The sequence below is a fragment of the Heloderma suspectum genome, chromosome 12, assembly GCF_057233095.1.
Source record: "Heloderma suspectum isolate Gila_16-S chromosome 12, 16-S_ref, whole genome shotgun sequence".
NCBI lineage: Eukaryota > Metazoa > Chordata > Lepidosauria > Squamata > Helodermatidae > Heloderma > Heloderma suspectum.
In genome coordinates, this window is record NC_139469.1 from 17,916,542 (window position 1) to 17,941,755 (window position 25,214).

At 45.7% G+C, this 25,214-nt stretch overlaps 1 protein-coding gene across 1 annotated transcript in view; it reads right to left on the minus strand.

Annotated features, from left to right (window-relative positions):
- The window catches only part of XYLT1 (xylosyltransferase 1), a 127,311-nt gene that overhangs the window by 56,787 nt on the left and 45,310 nt on the right, over positions 1-25,214 (minus strand). The window contains exon 5 of the mRNA XM_084817872.1: positions 12,832-12,912. Coding sequence (XP_084673998.1) covers positions 12,832-12,912 — 81 coding nt within the window. The remainder of the gene's footprint in view (positions 1-12,831; positions 12,913-25,214) is intronic.

The following is a 25,214-nucleotide window of genomic DNA, read 5'->3' on the forward strand; positions in this document are numbered from 1 at the left end:
GGACACCTTTCTTGACACCAGCCAAAGTGCCCTTCCCTCCCACTTAAAAACAAATAAATTAAAATAACACATTTTCTAACTGGCAGCTGGGATTGCTGTGAAATAGGTTTCTGCTGGTGCTGAAAACTGTGGGTGCAAAGGAGTTGTTTAGCGTGTTGGGGCTCAGATCCTACCTCTATGTTATACTCAATATTTTGGACAGGTTACTTGTCCTTTACCATGCCCCCCTTGGCAGCCATTTTGTGGTGGTACCCAGGACAGTTTCTCAAATTGTCAAATGTGCCCACAGGCCCAAGAAGGTTGCCTAGAGCAGGGTTGAGGAACCAGCATGCCATGGGCTGGATGCAGCCGGTGTAGCCTCCCACCTGCAGTCGCCCTCCTTGGCTCCACCTTGAAAAAAGCTTCCCGCTGGAGCCAATGGGAGGTTTTTTCCCAAGCTTCATTGCAGTGGGGGGGGAATTGGGGGGGTCAGAGATGGGGAGGAAAAGGTTAACCATGCTCTCCCCATGTACTGCAGCCCCCAGAAAATAGCTCCCAGTGTGGCAATGAGGCAATACGGCTGCTGGAAGGTTACCCATGTGGTAATGTGACCCTTGGGTGATAAGGTTTTCCCACCTCTGCTATAGAAGGCAGCAAAATTGTTCTCCAAGGACTGTCCAGTCCCCAGCTCAAAGCAAGTAATATCACCCATGAGGCTAATTATTGCTGATTGCAACTTGGCAAGACCTGAAATGAAAAAAACTGAAATTCCATCTCTGATAAGTACCTCCCATGAAAGAAGCAGAACAAGGAAAATGAAAACTGCTCTGTCCATTGGAGATTAAATATCATCTTCTAACATTAATCATTATAATGCACTGCGATAAAATCTAAATGACATCTCAAATTAAAAAGGCTGGCAGAGAGTCCCCCCCTCCTTGACTCTTCCTTCCTAGCAATTAACAACCAACAGATTTGTTGGGAGTATTTGCTAACAAACCATTTGTCATTGTTACTTTTAACATATGGTTTGAGCAGCCGCATATTTGAGAGTGAAGAGGTTGCTCCAATGCCACAAAATATGTACATTTTATATCTTCCTAACTCTTATATGGAAAACTCTGTTGTGTCATGGTACAGGGACAATTATGGGTTTCTTCAAAAGAAGCAGACATCAACACGGGGAAATAAGTTTTTTTTAATACTGACTCCAAATGACTATATTGACTATAATAAAATACCATGAGAACCTTGAGTTGATCTCTATTTAACTTTTGGTTTCCACCTCCTAATAACTCTCCAGCATCGTTACATCTGTAATTTTCCAGATGTAAACACAGTGGTCTTTCTTTCCATACAGACATGCATTTTAAGGTTGTTAAGAGTGTCACAATCTTGTTGACAGTTTCACAACTGCCATGTGGATGCATTTATTTAGAATATTTAAAACTTTTAAAGTACTGCCAAGGTCAGTACCAGTTAACCAGTTAACACACCCCTTCTTAGGTTCTTATTTATTTCATTTTTATTTATTACATTTCTATACTGCCCATTTACAAACAAGCATATAAACAGACAGTACAGACACAGGCACACATATATCTAAAAAAAAATTAAGCAATCAACAATATGAAAATTCCAGGACCTGATTTAAACCTCATCACATGCTGCTAAATACCTGAAAGAAAGAGGAAGGTTTTAACCTGGTGCCAAAAAGATAATAATTTGGCACCAGGGGGCCTCGTTGGGGTGATGGTTCCATATTTGGGGACCACCACCAAGAAGGCCGTCTTTGTTGTTGCTGCCTTCTGAGTCTCCCTCGGAGGAGGTACCTAGAGGAGGGCCTTAGATGATGAACATAACGTTCAAAGACAGCCTCACAGAAAGCACAGTGCAGTAATCCAACACAGAAGTTATCAGGCCATGGTTAACTGCCACCAGATCCCATTTTACTAAGAAAGGCCACTGAAGATAGTTAAATGATGCAATGCATCATGGGGGATGATACCTGAGCATTCATCCATAAGGTTGGAGCTAAGACTGCCTTATGGATCTGAAACTTTAGGGAGAGTGCGACCCCATCCAGAATGCAAGATGTATACAAACTTCGTTTTGCACGCAAAATATGCGAGAATGCCCTTTTTGAAGCCCCTGAATGCAAGCATGAGAATGTGTCCGCTGAAAACGTTCGCAAATTGCCAGACACATGCTTGTGTTTGATTTGCACAAGTTCCCAGCATCAGTCAATGGAGGAAAGTTGTGCAAATTTGCACTACTTTGCCCATCCCTATCCAGAACAGGTGATCCCAAAGTGTTTAAGAATGTGGAATAAAGGAGGCTCACACGACCCCCACCCCACCCTACTAAATGGTGAAACAACGCATGAGAATAACATGACTGATTTGATATTACACTGGCATTGGATATTGATTTGCTGCAGGGGGTTCAAATGCATCCCTCTGCAAACTGAAATAATGCATGAGGAGTGTTGCAGGGCTGTGCAGGCAGCTGGTGGTGCACCATGCATACACATCAGTGCAAATTGCAGGTGCAAAATGTATTATTTGTGCAAACTGTGGCTGTCATTTGCTTAATCTGTGCACATTCTGGATGCAGTTTGTGCAAGTTAAGCACATTACAGCCGCAAGTTGCACAAATGTGTATTTAAGGGGACCCCCCCCCAGGTTCCTGGACTTTGGGAAAAGCCTGTGGCTCAGCTCATGAATGCAAGCTGAGCCATGTGGGCAGTGGGGATCCCCAAAGGGCTGGATTTAGAAACGAACGACAACCCTAGCTGCTATATGTGCATTGAGCTCGTCAAAATGAGGGAGGGCCCTGAGGTTTTTTTTTAATCACTCATTTAAAAACAGAAAATGTTGCATAAGAGGGTTCCTCCACCCCGCAATGTTTCCCCCAAATTCCAATTTTCTGGGGCACATCCGCCTCAGCCTGCATACTCAATTGTCGGAGACAATGGAAAATATAGTCCCAAATATCTGGAGGACACCATGTTGGGGAAGGGTAATCCAAGGCTTTAAAGGTCAAGACAAGCACTTGTCTATATCCAAGAGTGAGCTCTTGCCTCTTGCTGAGAATCCTCTCCCCCTTCTTCCAAGCCTGAAAAGTAAATTGATATCCCTCCCTAACCTGCATTTTTTCTAATCTTGCAGCCAGAGCTGTTCTCTCTCCATTTTTTTGCCAGACCTATTTTTCCTTTTAGCATCAATTTCAAAAATCCATGCCTTAAATAAGAGTAGAATGAAAAGCCAAGCAAAGGCACTTTGCCAGGAACAAGCCGTAAAAGTGTGTGCGCGATTTAAATGGCGACCCAGGTGCTTTACATAAAGTGTTGAGGAGTTACTGAACATTCACTATAAGGTTTAGATATTTCTAAACGCCCTTGCTTTGCATTCTTTTTTATTTTTTAAAATCAACAGATATACTGCACCTGCAATTATTGCATTAACGCTTTCCAGATGCAGGAAGTAGGATTTTTGTAGTCGACATATTTCAAGAAGCCACTGTACTCAATTAACGAAAATGTGTAGCAGCGTGAAATTTCAAACAAGCAAGCAACGTTCAGTGAATACAGTGGCTAGTGCTGCAGGGAGCAAAGAGGTTAAAAGACTTGGCTGCAGAGAGAATAAATTGTGTTTTATGTGAAGCACTTAGCAATGCCCAGCATTAAATGGGTGAGTCATTGTACAGTAATACACAAGCATTTAGTAGATGTGCCATTCAGACCAGCAACCTGATTAACTGCTGAGAAACAGACATTTAACATAACCGAGAAAGAGACACGTATCGTAATCGAGAGATGGACATGTAATGCAGCAGAGAGACAGGCTCGGTTAACTACAATACCCCATCCCAACTACTCCAAACATATGCCATAGTTTTGTACTACAAATCATGAGTTTTGTGCTGCCACCCACAAGCAAGTACTGATACATCAATTGCAGGTTTGTAGTTAACACACACACACACAAACCAAAGTTGTCATATCACCTCTGAAGCTGTGCCAAAGTTTTGTGCCATAACCAAAAGTGTGAAAATGCTGCAAAAAAGACAAATTCCATGTTAGGCATAATAAGGAAAAGCGCTGAAAATAGAACTGCCAAGATCATACTCCCCTTAAACAAATCTATGGTGTGACCACACTTAAAATACTGTGTACAGTTATGGTCACCACACCTAAAAAAAACAAAAGGAGACATTGTAGAGTTGGAAAAAGTGCAGAAAAGTGTAAGTAAAATGATCAAAGGGCTGGAGCAACTCCCCTATGAGGAAAGGTTAAAACATCTGGGATTGTTTAGCTTAGAGAAATGGGGAGTGAAGGAGACTTGACAGAGGTGTACAAAATTGTCCCTGGTGTGGAGAAAGTGGGAGGGAGACATCTTTTCTCTCCTTCTCTCAAAATACTAGAACCCAGTGGGGTTACCCCATGAAGCTGATTGGTGGGAAATCCAGGACAGATAAAAGGAAGGACTTCTTCACACAGCAAATAATTAAACTATGGAACTCACTTCCACAAGACACAGTGATGGCCACCAATTTGGATGGCTTTAAAAGTGGGTTGGACAAATTCATGGAGGAGAAGGCTATCACTGGCTACTGGTCCTGATGGCTCTATGCTACCTCCAGTATCAGAAGCAGCATGCCGATGTACACCAGTTGCTGGGGAACATGGATGGGAGGGTGATGTTCCTGCTTGTAGGTTTCCCATGGGCAGCTGGTTAGCTACTCTGAACAGACTGCTGGACTAGATGGACCTTGGTCTGATCTAGCAAGGCTGTTCTTATGTTCTTATGTTAGCCTTCTCTTCATACCATAACCTGGAAAAGGGAGATTCTTTGTTATGCAAATGACTGCCAAAATGCTGCAGTATCCTTCATAATGTGCAGCTGCTACTGAAGTACTGTGTTCTTCAAGGTGAAGAAATGTCCTTTGATGGGCAATAGGATACTGAACTACCATCCAGAAAACTGCTGTTTGAACACATGTAACGTGTGAATGGAGTATACAAATCTGCAGTCTTTGTACAGCGTTCATATAGGGCTGATGAGAGAGTGCTTACCCACTTAGCTGCATTCTCAAAAAAGCATGTTGCAAGTGTGTTTGTGTGTGTGTGTGGGCATTTTCCACATCTTCGCACAGCAACTCAGAAATCTAACAGAAGAGCCTTATGTGTAACTCATGCAAAACAGACACAGACCGGAAATCTTGCCAAAGTTTCAAATGCTGAGAGGTCTAAGACAGCAGAGAATAATGATAATTTAAGACAGACTTTCCCAAACTGATGCTTTGGTCTACAACTCCCAGCATCCTTGACCACTGGCTATTGTAGCTGGGGTTAATGGGAGTTGAAGCCCAAAACATTTGGAAGGCACCATGTTGGGGAAGGCTTATTTAAAAGAAATGTAAGAGTGCAATCCTATGTGATTGCCACTCGACAGAGAGAGGGCCCTGATCTCAGAGCCCCCTGTTTATCCAAAGCCCTGCTGACAAGAGCCAGGCAGGGTGGGAGGAGGATGGAGCCTTTTACAATCTCTCCATCTTCCAATAAACTGCACTGTCCTTCTTTAGGTTCAATGCAGCATTTAATACTGTGCTATTGTACACTGTACAATAGTCCTGTTGTAACCAGAGAACTTTGGTTATTGGACACTTTAAAAGCACAGTAAATATAAATAAATAAATTAGATTTCAGACTGGGAACCTCAGGCTGACCAAAAAGACTAAATGTAGGCTAAGAATCCAAGACGGGTGTGTGTGTGTGGGCAGGGGTGTGTGTGGTGGAATAAATAACATTAAAAAGTAACAGCAAATGCTTTTCGGAGCTGCTGTGAAATATTTGTGCTTGGTCTTTGAGCTTGTAATTCCCTTCAGATTCAACAGGGAGGTGGTGGGCTCTCCCACACTGGAGGCATTCAAGACGAGGCTGGACAGCCACCTGTCAGGGATGCTCTGACTTGGTTTCCTGCATTGAGCAGGGGGTTGGATGCGATGGTCTTGTAGGCCCCTTTCAACCCTTCTATTCTACGATTCTATGATCAACAACATTCAGATTCAACAACAACATTCCGCATTCAGTTTCAACATTCAGCATTCAGATAAAACATTCCGCATTCAGAGCATGTCTATGTTATCTCCCAATTGACGGCTGTGGCAGCCATTGCTCACACACTGCCTTTTTCTGCCAGTCAGGAAAGATGCAAGGTTCGTCTGCCTTTGGTGTTTTATGAGACACTCATCAGCCTGGTGAACGTGCCTCTTCTGGGATGTTCGGATTCTTGAGAGCTTATGAACCAGACGCAGACGTGCTTTCAAATAACAACAACAACAACAACAACAACAGTAAACAGAGGCAGTGAAAAAGGGGAGAAAAACAAAAGCACCCAGAGCCAACTCTAGGTTTGAGGAGAACCTGGGAAAAGTGCCCCCTGGTCGGCACCCTCCTCTGTTGGGGGGCTTACCTGGAGGTGAGCAGCAGCAGCATCAGTGCCCCAAGCAACACCTGGCACGTGGGCCTATCCTCCATTTTAATTATGTAGAGTGCCCTGCCCATGTGGAGCATTGTGGGAAATTAAAATGGAATCGAGACTTGGCCAATTGGTGCTGCATGGAGTGCCAGGCCAGATTTTTTTTTTAAAGGGGTGCTCAGGGCAAAAATTGTTGGTGGGGCCTGCTGAGGGGCTGCGCCCTGCCGGCTGCCCAAGGGTGCCGCTTGCTGGTGCCAGCCCTGGAGGCACTGGCATTTTTTGTATTTGGCCCCACCCAGTTTGCCTTTGGCCCCGCCCACTACAGGGATTCCTCCCCCCCCAGCTTCTCTGAAATGGAATTCAGCCCTCGGGCTGAAAGAGGTTCAACACCCTCCACAAAGCATTCTGGAACCACCTTCCAGATATGCAAACGTCTATGTATTTCTTAAGCTCAACTCTTCATTCCAAAATCCATATCAGGGCAATACATTTATTTGGCCAACTCAAAAGTCATCTATGCAAGCTTTTGAGATCTCCAAATCCCTTCCCCAGACAGGATGTTTCAAAAAAGCATCTTTGCTTTTTGTTTTTTTAATTGCTTTGTTACCGTTCTGGTTGTAATTCATCTAAAGAACTTTTGATTAAAACAACTTAAAGCAATAACATTCTGAGTTATACATAGACGGATATTATGTCAGTATACCTATCTATCACAGCACAATTCTAAGATGTAATTAACTGTTTATATATTCCCAAGGGAGAATTTCCATTCAAGACATTATTCCTCAGAAGAGAGGCCAAGTGGCATATTGGAACATTGTATTATTAAATTAACGAGCAGATTTGCAGGCTTGATTCATCTAAACCGTTCTGGTCCCAGCTGCAGTTAGCATCTTGGATTCTGCTCTGTGCGGAACTGTCATAACTCGTTCTCTTGGTTTTTTCATCTTATTTTGTCAGCTGCAAGGGTTTGAGGAGTGGCCATCAGGTGAGTCAGAACCAAACAGAAGGCATCTCTCTGACCTTTTCTTATTGCTTTTCCAATTTAACTCTGCCGTTTGACAGGAACGTCAGCTAAGGCAGAGACTGCCAGTCAGAATGAAGCGATGCATTTCCAAAGTCAAAAGGATCTGCTCTGTAAACAGTCTGTGTATTTAACTGGCCTCATATTTCTATTACACTATCCAATTTTGCAATTCACTTTTCTTCATGGGCAAGGCTCCCAAGTCTGAAACTACACATGACATTCGCCATGTGGAGTCATTTGCCACCATCACCCACCCCCATATTATCTTTTTAAAAAAATCTAGAGCAGCCTACAAGCTCCAATGAAAACTGGCTCCCTTTCTTTTCTGCTGGTTTTCCACCTCCAAATCACCTTCTACCCGACCCCTGTCGGTCACTTTTAACCAGGGCCGGCCCTACCATTAGACAGAGTGAAGTGATTGCCTCAGGCAGCAGAAGCTGTGGGGCAGGCGGTGGCGGTCTCATGGCTGTTCCTCCTAAACTCCCCAGCTGTTCCCTTCCATCTGAGGACAGAGCTGTGTGTGTGCCACACAACCTCTTCTGAGCCCCCTAACCTAGCCTGCTGCCCCCAGGTATGGTGGTGAATATGATTCCATCCTAACTGCCAGCCCTGCTGGCTTCTGAACATGATATGGGGTGGGGGCACATCTTATCTTTTGCCTTAGGCAGCAAAATGCCCTGGGCCAGCCCTGCTCTTAGCAGAAAGAATATATGATGATGACGATCATAAAGCTATTTACTTACAACATTGGTATACCACCCCATAAGATAAATTCTCTCTGGGTGGCATACAATAAACAAACATAAAAAATAATTTTAATACAAAACAGAACAGAAAACTGTAATGTTGAAAGTGATATAAAACATGGAGACAAAACAAAACTCAAAACACCCCAAAATTAAACACAGTGACTTTTAAAATTGAGAGGCCCAGACTACATGAATGATTCCAAAGATATGGGGACCAAGATCAGCCATAGCTCCAACCAACAGAATCCCTGTCTCATCTAAATTAAGTTTCCTAACTCTCTTCCCCATCTGTGACATCTGCTCATGTTATCTTTCTCCTCCCCCTTACAATACAAACGTTTCAAAAGAGATTAATGGGACCCCAATACCTGACGCAGCAGCATTCCTGACATGAACCTACCCATACACTACACCCAGCATTTAAGGTCCTACTCAGGTGCCTCCTCCAAGGGGGTCTCGAAAGGCGGCAACAAGGGAGAGGGCCTTCTTGGTGGTGGCCCCCCAATTATGGAATGATCTCCCCAATGAGGCCCTGGCGCCAACACTGTTATCTTTTTGGTGCCAGGTTAAGACCTTTCTCTTTTCTTAGGCATTTGGCAGCATACAACGAGTTTAATCAGGTCCTGCATTTGTCTTATGGTTATGGCTGATAGCTCAAAGTAGTTTTGGATATATGTTGTCTCTGTATGTACTGTCTGTGTGTTTTTATGCATATGGTTTTTAAACTTTGTATTGTTGTTGTTCAGTCATTAAGTCGTGTCCGACTCTTCGTAACCCCATGGACCATAGCACGCCAGGTCTTCCTGTCCTCCGCTCTCTCCTGGAGTGTGTTCAAGTTCATATTCATTGCAGTGGTGATGCTATCTAGCCATCTCATCCTCTGCCGTCCCCTTCTCCTTTTGCCTTCAGTCTTTCCCAGCATCAGGGTCTTTTCCAGGGAGTTTTCTCTTCGCATTAGGTGGCCAAAATATTTGAGCTTCAGCTTCAGTCTCTGTCCTTCAAACTTTGTATACTGCATTTTTAATGGTTTCTAATCTTTATAAACCACCCAGAGCTTCGGCTATGGGGCAGTATAGAAATGTAAATACTAATACTAATAATTACTAATTACTAACTACTACTACTACCACTACTATTAATAACAACAACAGTGCTGACCATTCACTTATGTCTGATATCATGTTCTGGTCTAAAGCAGGAGTCCACAAGGTTCAGGGCAGAAAGGCTGGCTGGCTGTTGCAGCAACTTGGAAAGCTCGTAGTGAGCATATTAGAGCTTTTTATACTTCCAGTATTTTAGCATTTTAGCTTCCTAGTCTTTTAGCTCTGTGTGTTTTAAATCTGTATTTTAAATATCTGCATTGCTGCTAGGTTTTATTCTGCTTGTATTGTTATATTGTGGTTTTCAACTCTTATATTTTATACTGTTTTATGTTGCGCTTTGTGGTTTTAATTTTTGTGAACCACCCAGAGAGCTTCAGCTATTGGGAGGTATAGAAACAAACAAACAAACAAAATATTGCACCAGCACAGTCTGACACCAAATTGAAGCCTTTTATGGTTCAGTGCAGAAGCTCCTTCTCAAGCTCCACCCATTCCTACGAAGTGGAAGGCCTTAAAAGGACAGGCCTGACATGGAGCCCAGGACTCCTTCATCTCTCCCAGACAGGGATGGGCAACTGGTGGCCCTCCAGATGTTTTGGCCCACAACTCCCATGATCCCTCACCATTAACTATACTGACCAGGGCTGATGGGAGTTGTAGGCCAAAACATCTGGAGGACAACAAGTCGACCACCCCTGCTCCAGGACCTCATGCCAGGTGCATTTAGGGATGGCGGAGAATTCCACCATGGACCCCAATGAGGCCAGATTCTTTAGAAAATATTTTTCACGCGATAGGCTACGCAAATATTTGTGTAGCCTACCGCGTGAAAAACAAGCAGGGATGCAAATGGTGTCCAGTATGCCATTTGCGGCCATGAAGGTCTTAGTTTAAGCTAAATGCAGCCATTTACGGCTGCATTTACCTTAAACTAAGACCTTTATGGCCGCAAATGGCGTACTGGACGCCATTTGCATCTGCAGTCAATACCCCTCGGCCAGCGATACGGCAATGGCGGCCGTATCGCTGGTGCTTCAGAGCCGGCTGGCGGCTCTGCGGAATCGCTGCGGAGTGGAGCCGGCTGAAGAGGATTCCAGGGGGAGGAATGGATTGCCTCCTCCCACGGGCGGATTCCCACCCAGACCAGCAGGGAGGGAATCTGCCCATCCTCAGGTGCATTGCATGAGAGAAACCAGAACTGACAGGTCTATCCATCCCTGCTAGAAACCATCTAGCTGCGAGTCTTGCAGGACTTGATCTCTGTTCTGCCTGGCTCATTTCCATCTGGCCTGGGAGGGCAGGACCTGAGTCGGGTTGTAGCTCAATTGTAGGGCACATGCTTTGCATGCAAAAGGTCTCCAGTTCAATCGCTGGTGTCTCCATGTAGGGCACAGAATGCCCCTGTTTGAAACCCTGAAGAGACACTGCCAGTTAGTACTGGGTGGGCAGTACTGAGCTAGACAGGCTAGTAGTCCAACTGGTAGATTGTTCTACGTCCAAGGGCTGTTCCTGCTGCAGAAGATGCCTAGAGACCATCAGGGTGTGGTCTTGCTTGGGCAATGTTTGGTTTTGGACAGTGGAGGCTGGTGGCTCCGATGTCATTGGAGTGGTAGAACCACTCTGGGTTTCAGTCAGAACTCTAAAGGGGTTGCTGCTTTAGAGTTCTGACTGGTTCTGACTGAAACCTGGAGCGGATTTACTGCCCCACTGTCATCGGAGCCACCAGCCTCCATGAGCTGTATTATCATTGCTGTTATTTGGATCTGTCACATTTCTGTTGTTCAGCTTCAGAATGAATTATTTCTGGAACATGCATCTCTGTTGTTTAGGCTTCAGGATGAACGACTGGTGGAATGTGTAATCTTAGTGTATATTTATTAACACAAGATTGTTTTGATTAGCCCATTAATATCTGTATGACTATTTAAAATTGGCTGTCATCATTAGGGGATTATCTTGGAATGTTGTGATGTTTTTATTCTGTAAACTTTCCTGATGTCGTGAACCACTTGGAACATGATTTACCATAGAAAAGCAGCATCTAAATAAACTGATGATGGTGGTGGTGGTGGTGGGGATTAGGAGTCCAAGCTCTCCCCCGCCCCTTTCTTCTCCCCCTCCACAACGGACACCCTCAACATTATGTGGCCAAAGATGCCACGGAAGTCACTGACATAGAGTGTTGTCGGGGCGCTTGGTTTTGTTTAGAGATATTTTTTTCCCTTTCCTTTTTAATTCACACACAAACGTACTTCTGCGTACCTACGGAATGTTCCCGAAGTATGCAGAAACCACTCACTTATTTTTGGGTGGCATTGCTTCACTTCCAAACTGACAGGAATGCAACCACCCAAGTTGAGTATTAGAGGGAAGAATGAATGAAGACTAAAAGTCTGTCACCCCGCCGCCCCCGCAAAAGAATCACGGAACTACGTGTACAGTGTATTTCCTCCCTCAGATAATCTGTATTATCAAGAAAAATGTCTGTTGCACAGACGTTGATCTCAGGAAACTCTTTTTGAAAAAACGGATAAGAGAAGAAAAAACTTAAAATGAGTTTTCTGTATTTTTGAGCAGATCGATACGCCACAAGAAAACAAAATGACATTGTCACTCTAGTGACAAAAGTACAGAGATGTGTCATTCCCCCACCCCACCCCGACCCCCTCACAATGATAGGAACGCTGCAGGAAGTGATAAAAGCATTTTGAAATACACCAAACTGTTCAATTGGAAGGATAAAGGTGCAATGAGGGCTTCATTTTGTGCCAGGCTCAGCTCTGGAATCTGATTTTGGCAGCTGGTCTAAGCCAAAATAACCGAATGATGGGGACTCTGAGCATGTGCAGAGGGGATTTTCAGCATATTCAAGCAACCATGCTCTGTTCCAATATGGTTGAGACAGATGGCATGGCTCTCTGAAAGGCTTCATCTCCCTATATGATTCCTCTTAGGAATTAAGCACCACCCCTGAACACACAAAAATTCTGATCCAAAAGTTTCTTTTGAGAACTGTTGGCTCAACACTATCTGATGTGTAGATCTTATTTGGAAAAACTGAAGCTGAAAGACCCCGTTTTATTAACCACATCAAGTGGTCTATCCTTTACCTCAGAGGGAAGCAATCTGTTTGGACCTGTGGGCACATTTGGCAATTTGAGAAACTGTCCTGGGCATCGCCACAAAATGGCTGCCATGGGAGGCATGGCTAGTTACAAAGAACAAATACCCTGCCTAAAAGACTGAGTACAGGGGAGAGGTGGGGGCTGAGCCCCAACACACTAAACACATCATTTAAACCCACAGCTGGTAAGAAAATGTGTCCGTCCTTAAAAAAAAGAGTGGGAGGGCTAGAGCACTTGGGGGGTGCCAGAAAAGGTGCCTGCAGGCATCCTATTGCCTACTGCTGCTTTTCCTGGGGTATACACAGTGGTAACAAGGAAATATTATTTTTGCTGTCACATCAAGACTCACAGAAAACATCACATTACCTTGCATTGTCTCTTCCATGTGACTTCAAGAAATTCATGTCTCGATATCTGGATAGGAATGCAACGAGCTGGTCATTTGTCCTGTAAAAAAATTGGACATTAAAAAGGAAGAAGACTAAAGTTACCAACAAACACCATGAACTTTATCAGAGAAACATAAGTTCAGATTTGGAAACAGCCATTTGACTAGTTGCCAAAGTCAACTAAGAATCGCCCCAGGAGAGCCTCCATGCCTCTTTCCCTTCCTGAAAAGAAATATTCGAAGTATTTCATATTCATTTGTCCAATGCTAAGAACTGCTTCCTCTTATATGAACATGAATTGTTACATTACCAAAAGACATCACTTAATTAATAGTATATTGGAAATGCATTAGGGATGAATGCAAATAGATTTGCATTTCATCTTTAAACTGCTTCTCAGTTTATTGTTTATTTCATATTTGAAATAGAGTTGAATGGCAAATTTTGTCTTTAAAAAAAAATTAATTACACCAGCCTGGTTCTGAACAGTGCTACCCCTAGAACCACAGCTTCGTGCAAAGTAGATGTAAAAAAAAACAAACACATTGAGTGTGAAGGAAGCACGTGTGTAAACACCATCATACCCCTTCAGAGTACTTAAAAGCGGCAAATGGAAAAGGAACGTGAAAAGAAAAGGAAAGGAATCGTAAGCACATCTGGGTCCAGATTTCGGCCCCACCCCCAGGTACTTGAAAGTGGCAAATGGGAAAGGGGCAGGCATAAGAATGTTTTAGAATCAACACAAACAAAGACGAGCCTTGCTGCATTAAAATAAGTATTATGGGCATGGCATCCACAAACGTGGATGCCACAATAAATCTGTAAGTCTTTGAGGCACCACATTATGCGTATGTGCATCTGCGCATACATACACGCACGCACACCCACGCACTCTTTCTCTCTCTCTGTCTTTTCGGTTTCCACTATCCCTCTGGAATTTAAAATCAACTTCTCCTCCTCTCTGTCTATCAAGACTGTTAGCAAAACTATGTTCCCTCTAATAGCAAACATAGGCAGTGAGAGCCAACAAGATTGTAGCCAAAATGAGGCCACACAGAAACAAGATGGAGGTTTCAGCATGTGGAGGTACTGCAGAAGTACCAAATCTCTCTGTCCTTCTCTCATAACCGCCAAATCTAACGGATGATTCCCTCTACCCAAAGAGCCCACCAAGCTCTGCGCATGCTCAGTGGCTATGGAGTGTTGACTGTTAGTTGAGAAAAAGAAGAAGAAGGGGGAAACTGGAGTGGAGGTTGGGAGTGGAATAACATTCGTGAACTTCCAACAGCTTACAATATCCTGGAAGAGGGTAGGGCTGACTGACAGGAAGCCCTGAACAGGAGCTTTCCTGCTAGTCAGGGAGGATAAATTGCAACCTTTTGTTTCACATCCCCCTTGTATAGCTGCTGAACCAGACATATAGTATAGTATAGCTACTGAACCAGACTCAGCACCAAGATGAAAGTGAGGCGAGCTGTAGACGGTGCCCCTGGACTCTGTTTTCAAAAGCTGGGGCAATCCCCTTTTAAATAAGCTACCCACAGAGTAAAAACGATTCCTGCTCGAAGTTGTGTGGGCAGCAAGAAAACAATCCAGGGCGATTCCATCAAAACGGTGAGTCCTCTCAGTAGCTTGCATTTACAAAACTCTCCAACCATCTGAAGTAACAGTTCATTATTGCTCCAATGAATAACGAACAAGTTAACCATTGACTAAGTCCATACCAACTGGAGCATCTATCAATCAGCCTGAATGGCTAGATCGCAGCAGCCTGGGACCTTCCTTTGATGTGCACTCATGTGTGCTTGAAAAATCTCCTGGGGTCAGAATTTGCATCTCAATTTGGCATCTCGTATGTATGTATGTATGTATGTATGTATCTCACACTCTTTTGTAAAGCCATGCCAATTTTCACATTTGCTGCTTCACCGACTCTCCATCTTATGCAGGATGAATAGACATTTAGGGAATTTACTTAGCCATCTTTCCACATGAGAAGGCCTCAATGGTTGACATCTTAGGGTGCATTTCTAGGCAAATGCCAGCCTGCTAAGATGATCTTTTCAGGGATTATCTTTAGTTTTCTGCTTTGGCTTCCTCCAAGAATAAATTTAAGTGCCTTTGGTTAATGGGGGAAACACACACACACACACACACACACACACACACACGCACCTAGTATGTATTAGTTAATAGCTTCAGGGCCTTTTCTAATCATCATCATAATACTATTAATGTTTTTTTAAACAAATATGTTCATTAAAACAGCTGCTTCAGAGTTTTCTGAGCAGCTCAGTGTGTGGATACAGTTGTATCCCGTAATTAGTGATGTACGTCATGTGAGAATGCAGCCCTTTTAGGGCCCATTGGATTCCTGCACTGTCCCTGGCTCAGCTTGCCCTTGTGATCTGAGCTGGGGGTCCACCACCAAAATCTGGGAACTTGGTCTGTTTTTTATATTCTTGTAACTCTGAATTATGGCCATAATTTGCGCACAGTCAGAGCTACAGGAAAAAAAAAGTTTCAGACGCCGCTGTGCACAATGCTCCCCTTATCCGTGCCACTGTTATACCAGTAGGGAGAGTGGGACGGTTGCATGTGGTGGCAGTGGCGGCAATGGCAGGAAGGGAGAGCAGAGCTATGGCTCCCCTTCTTCCCTGCTGCCACCGCTATTGCCACCATCATGAGCAACTCTTGTGCTCTCTGAAAGAGAGAGGGTTGTGCACAGTGGTGGTGGAAGTCTGTGAGCTGGCCCGATGTCGGGCGGGCCGGCAAGTCAGAGTCGTGTGTGTGTGTGATGGAATCCTCTGACATCCCTAGGTCAGGTTTCACATGGAAGCCAGACAGGAATAGGTCAGCACCATGGAAAGCTCTGAGCGATGCTGGGGCTGGAAGCCAGAAAGGGTTGCCTGTATGTTGCTCCAACAAGGAGTAGAGGAAGACTGAGCCTTAAGCAGAGTTGGGCTACATTTAGGCAGGTTGGCCCCACTTCCATAGTGATGGATGCTTGTCTCTTAAAGGGGCCTGGACTGCTTTCCTCATTCTCAGGCTGCAATGAGGCTTATATATCAAGTGAGAATTAACATGAGAAAATAAAAACGGCCCTGCTGGATTGGACCAAACAAACAACTTAATGAGTTGCTCAGGGGGTCCAGGTCATACGGGGAACCCTGGCAGAGGGACTCAACAGGCGCAAGCCCAATAGTGCCCTCTCACTCATGCTCCCTAGCAACTTGTGTTCAGATGGATCGCTCACTTGGAGCTTTCTCTGATGTTGCCTAGGTTTGTGAGTATCTGCTACAGATGGATCAGAACACCCTTGTTAAATTGAAAAGAACGGAATCATGGTCACACTAGATGTACTCTTCCATTAAAGTTTTTAAGGAATATGAAAAGAAAAAGAAAGGAATCGTAACCACATCTGGCTCCAGATTTCAGCCCCACCCCCAGGTAACTGCTACTTGGTGGGTTTTCTCCTGACATCATCACCCCACCCTCACTGACGGTGGTGGGTGGCAGCAGCACTACTGTGATGCATGGCAGCACTGCCATTTTAATTACCCACAATGCCATGGCATAATGCCCCTCTGGGGCATTGTGGGGAATTTCAGAATGGTGGCCTGCTTCCCAGCTGCTAGCCACTAGATAAGCCCTCAGCCAGGGGTCTTGGAAGGCATAAGGGCCAAATATTCACACCAAAATACCCTGTGGAGGTACTTGGACTCCAAGGTGTGATGCCAGCCTTGTTTGCAATTGATGAAAAGGTGCCCCTGCCTCCCACACCATCTCACAGCCTTTCCTGCATTTAAAGTACTGTAATAGCCAGCCCATCCAAGATGTGAGTGAACTTGGGCTGTGAGCCAGGTTTTGCAGCACTGACAATCTGGAGAGCTCAGATAAGGGCCAAGGAAACCCTCCCCTGGATTGGTTTTACAAACTGCACATCAGTCGTCCGGCAAAATGTATTTCTCATATTCTTCACAGTGGAGGAGAGAGGCTGCTTTGGTGAGAAGCAGCTACCCGCATGGGTAAAGCGATGTCAGAAATGTTTCCATATCAGCCACAGCAAAATGGGAGACGGATCTGTTTAACAGATACATACCTGATTGTGAAATTTACCATGGGCCCAGGAGCGAGGAAGCCCTATGCTAGTAGAAACGGGCCGGGATTTTGCTACAGCTCTGAACAACAGAAAAGAAAATATGTGGTGTGTATTCTGGATAAACACCTGAAACACCAGTGCTTGTTCAAAGCTTATCTGGGTTTTACCAGAGGGTTTGATGTCTTTTAAACTGGGCTGAAAATCTTATGAAAAACAACAATGCTCAATCAGGCTTCTTTGGCCAGAAGTGCACATTGTTTCAGCAAACGTGTGTTTCTGGAATGGTGCTTGCTGAGGTACTGTGAAGGCTTGTGTGTGGAGGGGTATTTGTACAGGAGAAACAGTGGGTAAGAGAAAGGCATGCTTAACCAGTGTGGTGTAATGGTTAGAGCATCCTGACCGTGTGCCATGCTGGATGGGGCTGATGGGAGTTAAAGTCCAAAACATTCTGGAGGGCACCAAATTGGGAAGGTTGGATTGGAGTGTTGGACAGATCCACAGAGCCCTACCTAGACAGGCAAAAAAGCCATCTAGCAAAAAGGCAGAGCAGAAGAAGAACAGAGGCGAAGATCAGCTCCATGCTCCTCCTGCTCTGCATAGGATGCATGTCAGCCTCTGGGTTTGGAAGCTGATGGGCATCTGGATAGTATTGCACCCTAAATGAATGAATAACCCTTCTATAGAAAGGAAGCCTACTGAACCAAGGGGGACACTGTTTTGTCTGGACATAAAGACTTGCAATGCAATACCTGACTTCCTTTACTCGGTTTGAAAACAGAGCCCAGCTGACCTGAGCAGACTCGGGTAATATTGTTATCCAAACCACTTCACTTGTTTTTGCCATGAAGTATCCATCTATCTCCTTCCGCAGTAGCTGTATTTTCCTGCTCATCAACTGTCACCGTCTCAATCGATAGTATCCAATGTCAGTCCTACACAGTGTAGACCCATGAAAATGTATGGAGCTTCAGTTAGTTGTGACCAACCTAAGTCTCATTCATTTCAATGGGTCTAGTCTAAGGATGTATGGATTTTGTCAAACCCCTCCCATCTGTGCTTTGCGGATTGTCAGGCATCTTTCATTCTGTCATCAGCTCATTGACGGAATTGGATCTTTTTCTAACAGAATTTCATTCTATTTGCAATAATTCACATTTAGTGCTAACGCATAGTTGTGCACATGCACTAATGTTGTGGCAGGGCCTGGTGTGGCCTCTTTGGGTGGTGTGAGGGGCGCCTATGGGAGTGCTGGAATCAGGGGGTCTCATGGTGTCTTTGGCCTCAGAATCTGCACCAGAGAAGAAGACTTCCTGGCGTGACACGCACCACTAAACGCTCTGGTGACACACCACCAGACATGGTGCAGTAAATGCTCTGGTGGCAAGACACCTCCTGGTGTGACAACCACCAGTAAATGCACCGGTAAGGTAAGGTAAGTTCCTTACACAAGTAAGATACACAAGTAAGGAACTGCCGATGATGTCTGCCAGTTGTGGGGGGAGCTGCTGATGTCAAAGGGGATCCAAGGGAGGGCACCTTGCTATTGACCCCTCTCAGGTTCAGTGTGTGCAAGAAGACAGACATGAAGAATGTGTGGATGGCACAGCTCCATTCGCAGCATCAGGAATCAGCTGGGGGTGGGAGCGGGCAGGCAAGGGGTGGCTGGTCTAGGGGTCGGATAGCCTAGAATGAAGCCCCCTGAAAGTCAGAACTGTGTGATCTTCAGTAGTACCGAATAAACACTCCACCATGCATATGCCATCTGTTTTTTCTGGATGGTGGTATTTACAAGCCATTGCTCCACCAGCCGTTCCTAATGGCCTAATTATCCAGTCATTCCAGAATGACACTGGAGAGCTTTGAACGCAGGTGCGGCTCCACTGACAGCCACTCTGACTCCTGTGGACTTTCATTATTTTGTCCTCACAAACCAGGGGAGAGGACAGAGATGCTTCTCTGGTCTCTTCAACTAGCTGCCTACTTTGCATTTTCCCCCTGCCATCGCTTCCTTTTCATGTCACCGATTGAAACAAAATGTTGGCTTTCACAACAAAGGTTTGCTGGTTTGGTTTTGTCCTGGTTTTCCTGATTCTTCTTTTTGGGTTTCCACTGATGGTATTTTCCTCCTCCTCAGTCAACAGGGTCCAACCCCTCAGTCCCTTTCTATCTTCAACTTAGGCAGGGCTCGTGTCAAGGGTAGACATGGTCGGGCACCTGCCAAGGGCCCACAGCCCAGCAGGGGGCCAATGACAAGGAGCCTTTGGAGTTGCTCCTCTCCTTCACCATTGCAATCTGCTTATCTACCTGCCTCTCGCTCTGGCCCAGACAACGGTCGTGGTGAGATGGAGGCGCAGCAGATGCCACGGCCGACTTGCTCCCTGGCTCTCTGCCTGTCCAGCAAGCAAGTGGTAACAATGGTGAGACACAGGAGGAGGAGCAAAAGCAGCCGGTGATAATGGTGGTGAGAAGGTAGACATCCTTCCGCTCGGTCCACTGGGAACTGGAGTTACTGCTCTTGTTGTGCTTCTCCCATTGGCAGCTGACTCAGGCCCAGATCCTTTGCCCACGCAGCGGCTTATTCAGTGGAGAAGGCACTGCTTGGGCAAGTCCCTATCCACCTGAATCTCTGCTGTTTTCTCTGGTCTGAGATCAGAGGTAACAGCAGGGATTCCCCCCAGGTGACTGGACTTGGAGAAATCCTGGAAGGTTGTGTGGGCTGGATGGGCAACTTCTATGGTCCAGATGTTGAGCTGCATTGCAGTAAAGCACAGTTAGTCATTGAATACTGATGGTGGCAGAGGAGACAATCCAGAACACACAACTCTGGGTAGCTCAATTCATTTCCCACTGCCTGTCTCCCTCTCTCTATCCCTATGACAGCTAGGTTGATTGGGGAACTTCCCCCACCCCCAGGCACCAAATTGTCTCTGCATTTTATCAAATAACATTTTCTCATTTCTTTTTTAAGGTTTTGGGATACACGACATGCCAGCACTTCAGTGTAAATTATAGCTTTGCTCATCACGTTTAACTAAGAATTAATCTAACACATTGTCAGCGGGCAATTTAATTTTAGTTTTTCTTGTTATCGGAAGGATCAATAGAGTTGCCAGGCATGATTTTTTGTTTTTGTTTTGAAGAACAGGGCCAAAAGTTCTCAAAAGAAAACTTTCAGCCCATTTGAGGAAGGGGCAGCCCGCTGCTGAAAGAAGAGGCCAAACTGCCTTCCCTCATTCCATTTCTGAGGTGAATGTTGAGGGTGAGAGAGGAACATTCACTGGTGACTCCTGAGAGCTCCCTTTCACTGCCATTTTAATTTTCCCATAATGCCCCTTGGTATGAGAATTCCGTTTTGGGGGTGAAATCTCGAAAGAGATCTCTGGTTCAGCCCTGGTGGATTTTGTCCTGCCGTCGACTCAATCTGTAGCAAGTAAACTGGTAGCAATTTGTGCAAATGTCAATTTCCTCCCCGTCCCACTTCACTCTGGAAGCTCCAAGATGGAGGATGAAATTGACAAGTTCTTTTATAAATATGGAATATGGCTCTGCTGGGCTAAATGAAGTAGTGTGTGGAGGGGATGGAACTGACAAGAATATTTACAAGAGGGGAATATGGCCCTGTGGGGCTACATAGTGGATAGGCAGACTTGCATTCATGTGCAATTGCACAAGTTCACCAAAAAAAGAATTTTTTTTTAAAAAATTATGATCCCATTTGTACAAATTTCAACATTTCCACCCCCTAAAGATCCAATTTTTGCAAATTACCATTTGCGCAAATTGCGGGACTCGAAAAAATGCGCAGGACATTTCCAGAATCGGGGAGAAAAATCTGCTACAGTCCGCCGCTGGTTACCGGAACAGAAACACTGCAGAATCCCATCAGACTTAAAGGGAATGGAATTCCCAGTGTCGCACAACCCTAGTGCTATGCCACAATGTAGGTTAATTATGGGGCATTATTGGAAAATGAAAATGACTGGCCACAGTCTGACGTGCTGGGGAGAATGCTGGTGTGTATTGTGACCCCATGCTTGGCATCTGCACCTATATCCCCCCCAATAGCTGACATTTCCCCCCCCCAATAGTGTTCTGGTCTCCAAATGGGTCTGCAAAAGCAGGGGGAGGGGGCATTTCTGCTCAGCCTTAAACTTTATGCATTCCGATTCACAAGTGTCCGTCGATGTCAGGGTGGAGACTGAGCCCATACAGCCCCAGAGCAGTGCTGATTCTGAGGAAGAAAAGCAATCCGTGGGAGAGGAGCTCGCTCATCTCTCACAAGCACAGCAGCTGGCAGAGATTCCTCCTGTCAGCATTCCTGGGATAGATAGTGACCCTGGCAGTGAGAGAGCGCTGGAGGGGGGCTTGCTGGACGCTCGGTGCAGACGCAGGGAGCGACGACAGATGGAGGGCGCTGAAAGGAGGCGCTCCGCTCGTTTGGTGCTAAAACAACGGTCGCGTCCCAAGGACCCAAGGGAAAGAGGGAGGATCTCTCCATAGCCCATAAGTCCAGAGTCTTCCCGCGGTTCTCCTTCAACAGGGACCAACTGCCTTATCTGGAGGTTAGGCTACTCTGCTATCTTGCCCCAGTGCTGTTCCTTGCTTAGTCGCTAGTGATTAGTATCTGTAAGAGTCATAAAGTAATAAAGGAATAAAGCCTTGGAAAGAATCCTTGTCATCTGTGTCCTGAGTTAGCTATTGGAGGGGACTGCAAGAGGCAGCTAAGGCGCTCCTGACAGTCTACTACCGAGGTGGGCAACCTCTCTCAGCCCAAGGGACAAATTCAATTTCAGTGAAGCTCTCGGGGGACACATTCCAGTGGTGGGTGGGGCCATAAACAAAAGGTGTGGGGTCAAAAATTCAAAAGAAAACTGTCATGTACCCCAGCCTTGACCTGACCTGTGGCTCCAAGGAGGGCTCAGAAGCAGAGGAGACTCCCTCCATTAATCTGGCCTCTCAGACCAGAGGATGTGCCTCTGCCTGACTCCTCTGGTGCAGAAGACACTCCCCCATTACAGCTTTCTCCACCCCCACCTTGTAGGAGCCAGTGGTTACAAATCAGGCAGTAGCCCTTTGAGAAACAAACTACTTCTCTGAGGGGGTGGAGTTATCTACAGGTCTTGAGCTGCTGGCCTTTATAAGGCTTCAGAAAGCTTTTGACTGTTGTGGAATGAACAGGTCTTCTTGCTGGAATCTTAGCTAACTAGGAGCTCGCCAAGGTCCTGGAAGACCCTGCCTGGTCTAACTTGCCTGGTTATTTAGCATGCCTAAACTGGCCCGGCCCGGCCTGGCCTAGACCCAACCTGACTTGCCAGGTCTTTGCCTGTATGTACCTTGCTGGTTTTATCCCCTCTGGGTCCCTTGAACTAAGCTGGACAGGACAAATACCAGTGTATTGTAGCTGAAAGCTCTTCCTGTCAGGAGCTATACCATAGTAGGGACATTTCAACCTCTTAGAAGGGGGAAAAGCTGGGAAACAACCAAACAATTGGTGGATTGGGAAAAGGGGGTGTGGGCAGGGGAGGGGGGCATGGACAGCTGGGGAACCATGGAGGGCCAGATTTGGCCCCTGGGCCTGAGATTCCCCATCCCTGTTCTACTATTTTGATATTGCTGCAATTCATAATACACATTTTATTGACCATGACATTTGAAAGCATCCATTTAATCATGAATGACTGAATTCATGGTAGGACCCAGTATCAGAGGGAATGTGCCACTAAAATGCCTGGTGCTGGGGAAGATTTGGTTGGCTGCTGTGGCAAACAGGACACTGGACTAGATAGACCTTTAATCTTTTCCAGCAGGGACTGTTTCACATTTGTACGGATTGTGAAGAGGTTCAGACACATCTCTTAGGGACTGATGAACCTGTCACGTTCAATGCTGATCTTTTTCTATTTTTCTGAAATTACCTTCATCCCGTCCCACTTCTGCATACTACGTATTTTCAAGCACATTTCTCAAAACGTATGTAGTCTGCCAGCATTTTATATGTCTTTTTCCATTTCCCTCTAAGATACAGCATTTTTGTGTGCACTGCTCTGCAACATACACATCTGGGTGTGCACTTTTCTGTACCATATGCATCTGTCCAATCTGTCTGCTGTTAAGTGAGCCTTGGGAGAGACATTTCAACTTTTTAGAGTGGGGGAAAAATGTACAAAAGCTGGGAAACACCAAGCAATCATAGTCAAGAGGAACTCGAGAGCTGCGTGAGGACCCCAAGTGGGCTTGATTTGGCACACGGGCCAGGGGTTCAACAACCCTGCTGTACATCTATATGACTAGTTTATGAAAGAGCCCCCACACTGTTACCATGGTACAGTGTGTATCTTTTCCATTCCTAATTTTCCATTCCTAAACTCGTTAGGAATAATTAAAAAAAGAATTGAGAATAAAACTGCCAAGATCATACTGCTCCTATACAAATTTGTGGTGTGACCACACTTGGAATACTGTGTACAGTTCTGGTCACTGCATCTAAAAGCGGTGACCAGAAAAAGTGCAAAAAAGGGCAACTGAGGGAAGGTTACAACAGCTGGGATTGTTCAGCTTGGAGAAAAGGGGTGTAAGGGGAGACACAATAGAGGTCTATCATGCGTAACAAAATTACGCATGGTGCGGAGAATGTGGAAAGCGAGACATTTTTCTCCTTCTCTCAAAATACTACAACCTGGGGTCATCCTGTGAAGCTGATTGGTGGGAGATTCAGGACAGATAAAAGGAAAGACTTCATCATACAGCGCATAGCTAATCTATGGCATTCTCTACCACAGGCTGTAGTGATGGCCACCCATTTGGATGGCTTTCAAAGGGGGTTGGACAAATTCCTGGAAGAAAAGGCTATCAATGGCTACTAGTCCTGATGGCTAAGTGCTACCTCCAGTATCAGAGGCAGTGAGCCTATGTACACCAGTTGCTGGGGAACATGGGTGGGAGGGTGCTGATGCACTCATGCCCTGCTTGTGGGTTCCCAGTTGACAGCTGGTTGGCTCCTGTGTGAACAGAATGCTGGAGTAGATGGACCCTTGGTCTGATCCAGCAGGGCTCTTCTTATGCTCTTATGATCTAATTCTTATCCAATTTGTCCATTTTGTCAGCTTGGCTACATTGCAAAGTTTCCACACAGTTTCCAGCTTCCTTCAGGATATCTGGGGCTTTCCCTCACTGCGGAATTGCTACTCTTACCAACTCCCAACCCTCCTGTCTGAAAAACGTTGTAGCTTTATTTTTAACTGGAGGTTCCTGCAGGGTTTCTGCTTTCTCTGAACTCTCTCTTTCCAGGCTGCAGGAAAGTCTGTGGTGCTTTTAAATCCATAGTGGCAGAGTTCGCCTTCCCCAGCCTTCTGCCCCCCAGATGTGTTGGACTGCAATTCCCATCATTCCTAGCCAGCATAGCCAATGGTCAGAAAATGCTGGCAGCTGTCATGAAAACATCTGGAAGGTCCCAGGTTAGAGAAGGCTGCTCCAGCTGTAAGCAATGCCCCCATGGCCTGAGAATTACAAGAATTGTAGTCCCACCCATCTGGGGGGCTCCTGATGTCAGGATCTGCTCAGTTTGGGAAGCTCTGTAAGTCCACCTGGGGGCCAGATATAGACAGACAGCCTGGCTCACAGTATTTGCAGGATTAGGCCCTGGTCCTGCAGGTGCGCCCAGATCCTCTAATGCAGACCAGCTGGGAGCCTCAGGAAGCCCTACAAAGAGCTTCCTCTTCCTTTCAAGCCTTGCCACAGCAACACATGAGTCTTTGTGGTGGCAGCATCATGTTCCAGTTGCTTGTCCCTGACCTTTCCTATACCTTGCTCATTCTTGAACTTTGCCTGTTCCTGACAATGCTTTTGTCTCTGACCTGCTGCAAATCTGCTGGGAACAGACCCCTGCTTTTGTCTCTGGACCTGCCGTACCTTGTTTGGGTCTGACCCTCGCCCAGGAAACCTCTGCTCTCCGCCCACCTCCATTACTCCTGGTCCTGGTGTTCTAGCCAAGGATGCCTGACACCCATGCCCCGGCCCTGACCCCCGGGTGGGAAAGGCTGGGTGAAGATAAAGAGCCAGAAATCTGGAAGTGCCTGGTCTGGATCATGGCTCTGCCAAAGGAGGCTTTAGGCAAGCTGCCCATCCGCAAAAGTGAGGGACAGTATTACAACCTACCTTACAAGGTTGTTGGAAGGATTAAAATGGTTGGAACGTTGATCTGATGTGCACTTCTCAACTGCTCATTTATCGGCTCGGTTTAGGCACTGGTCCTCACCTTA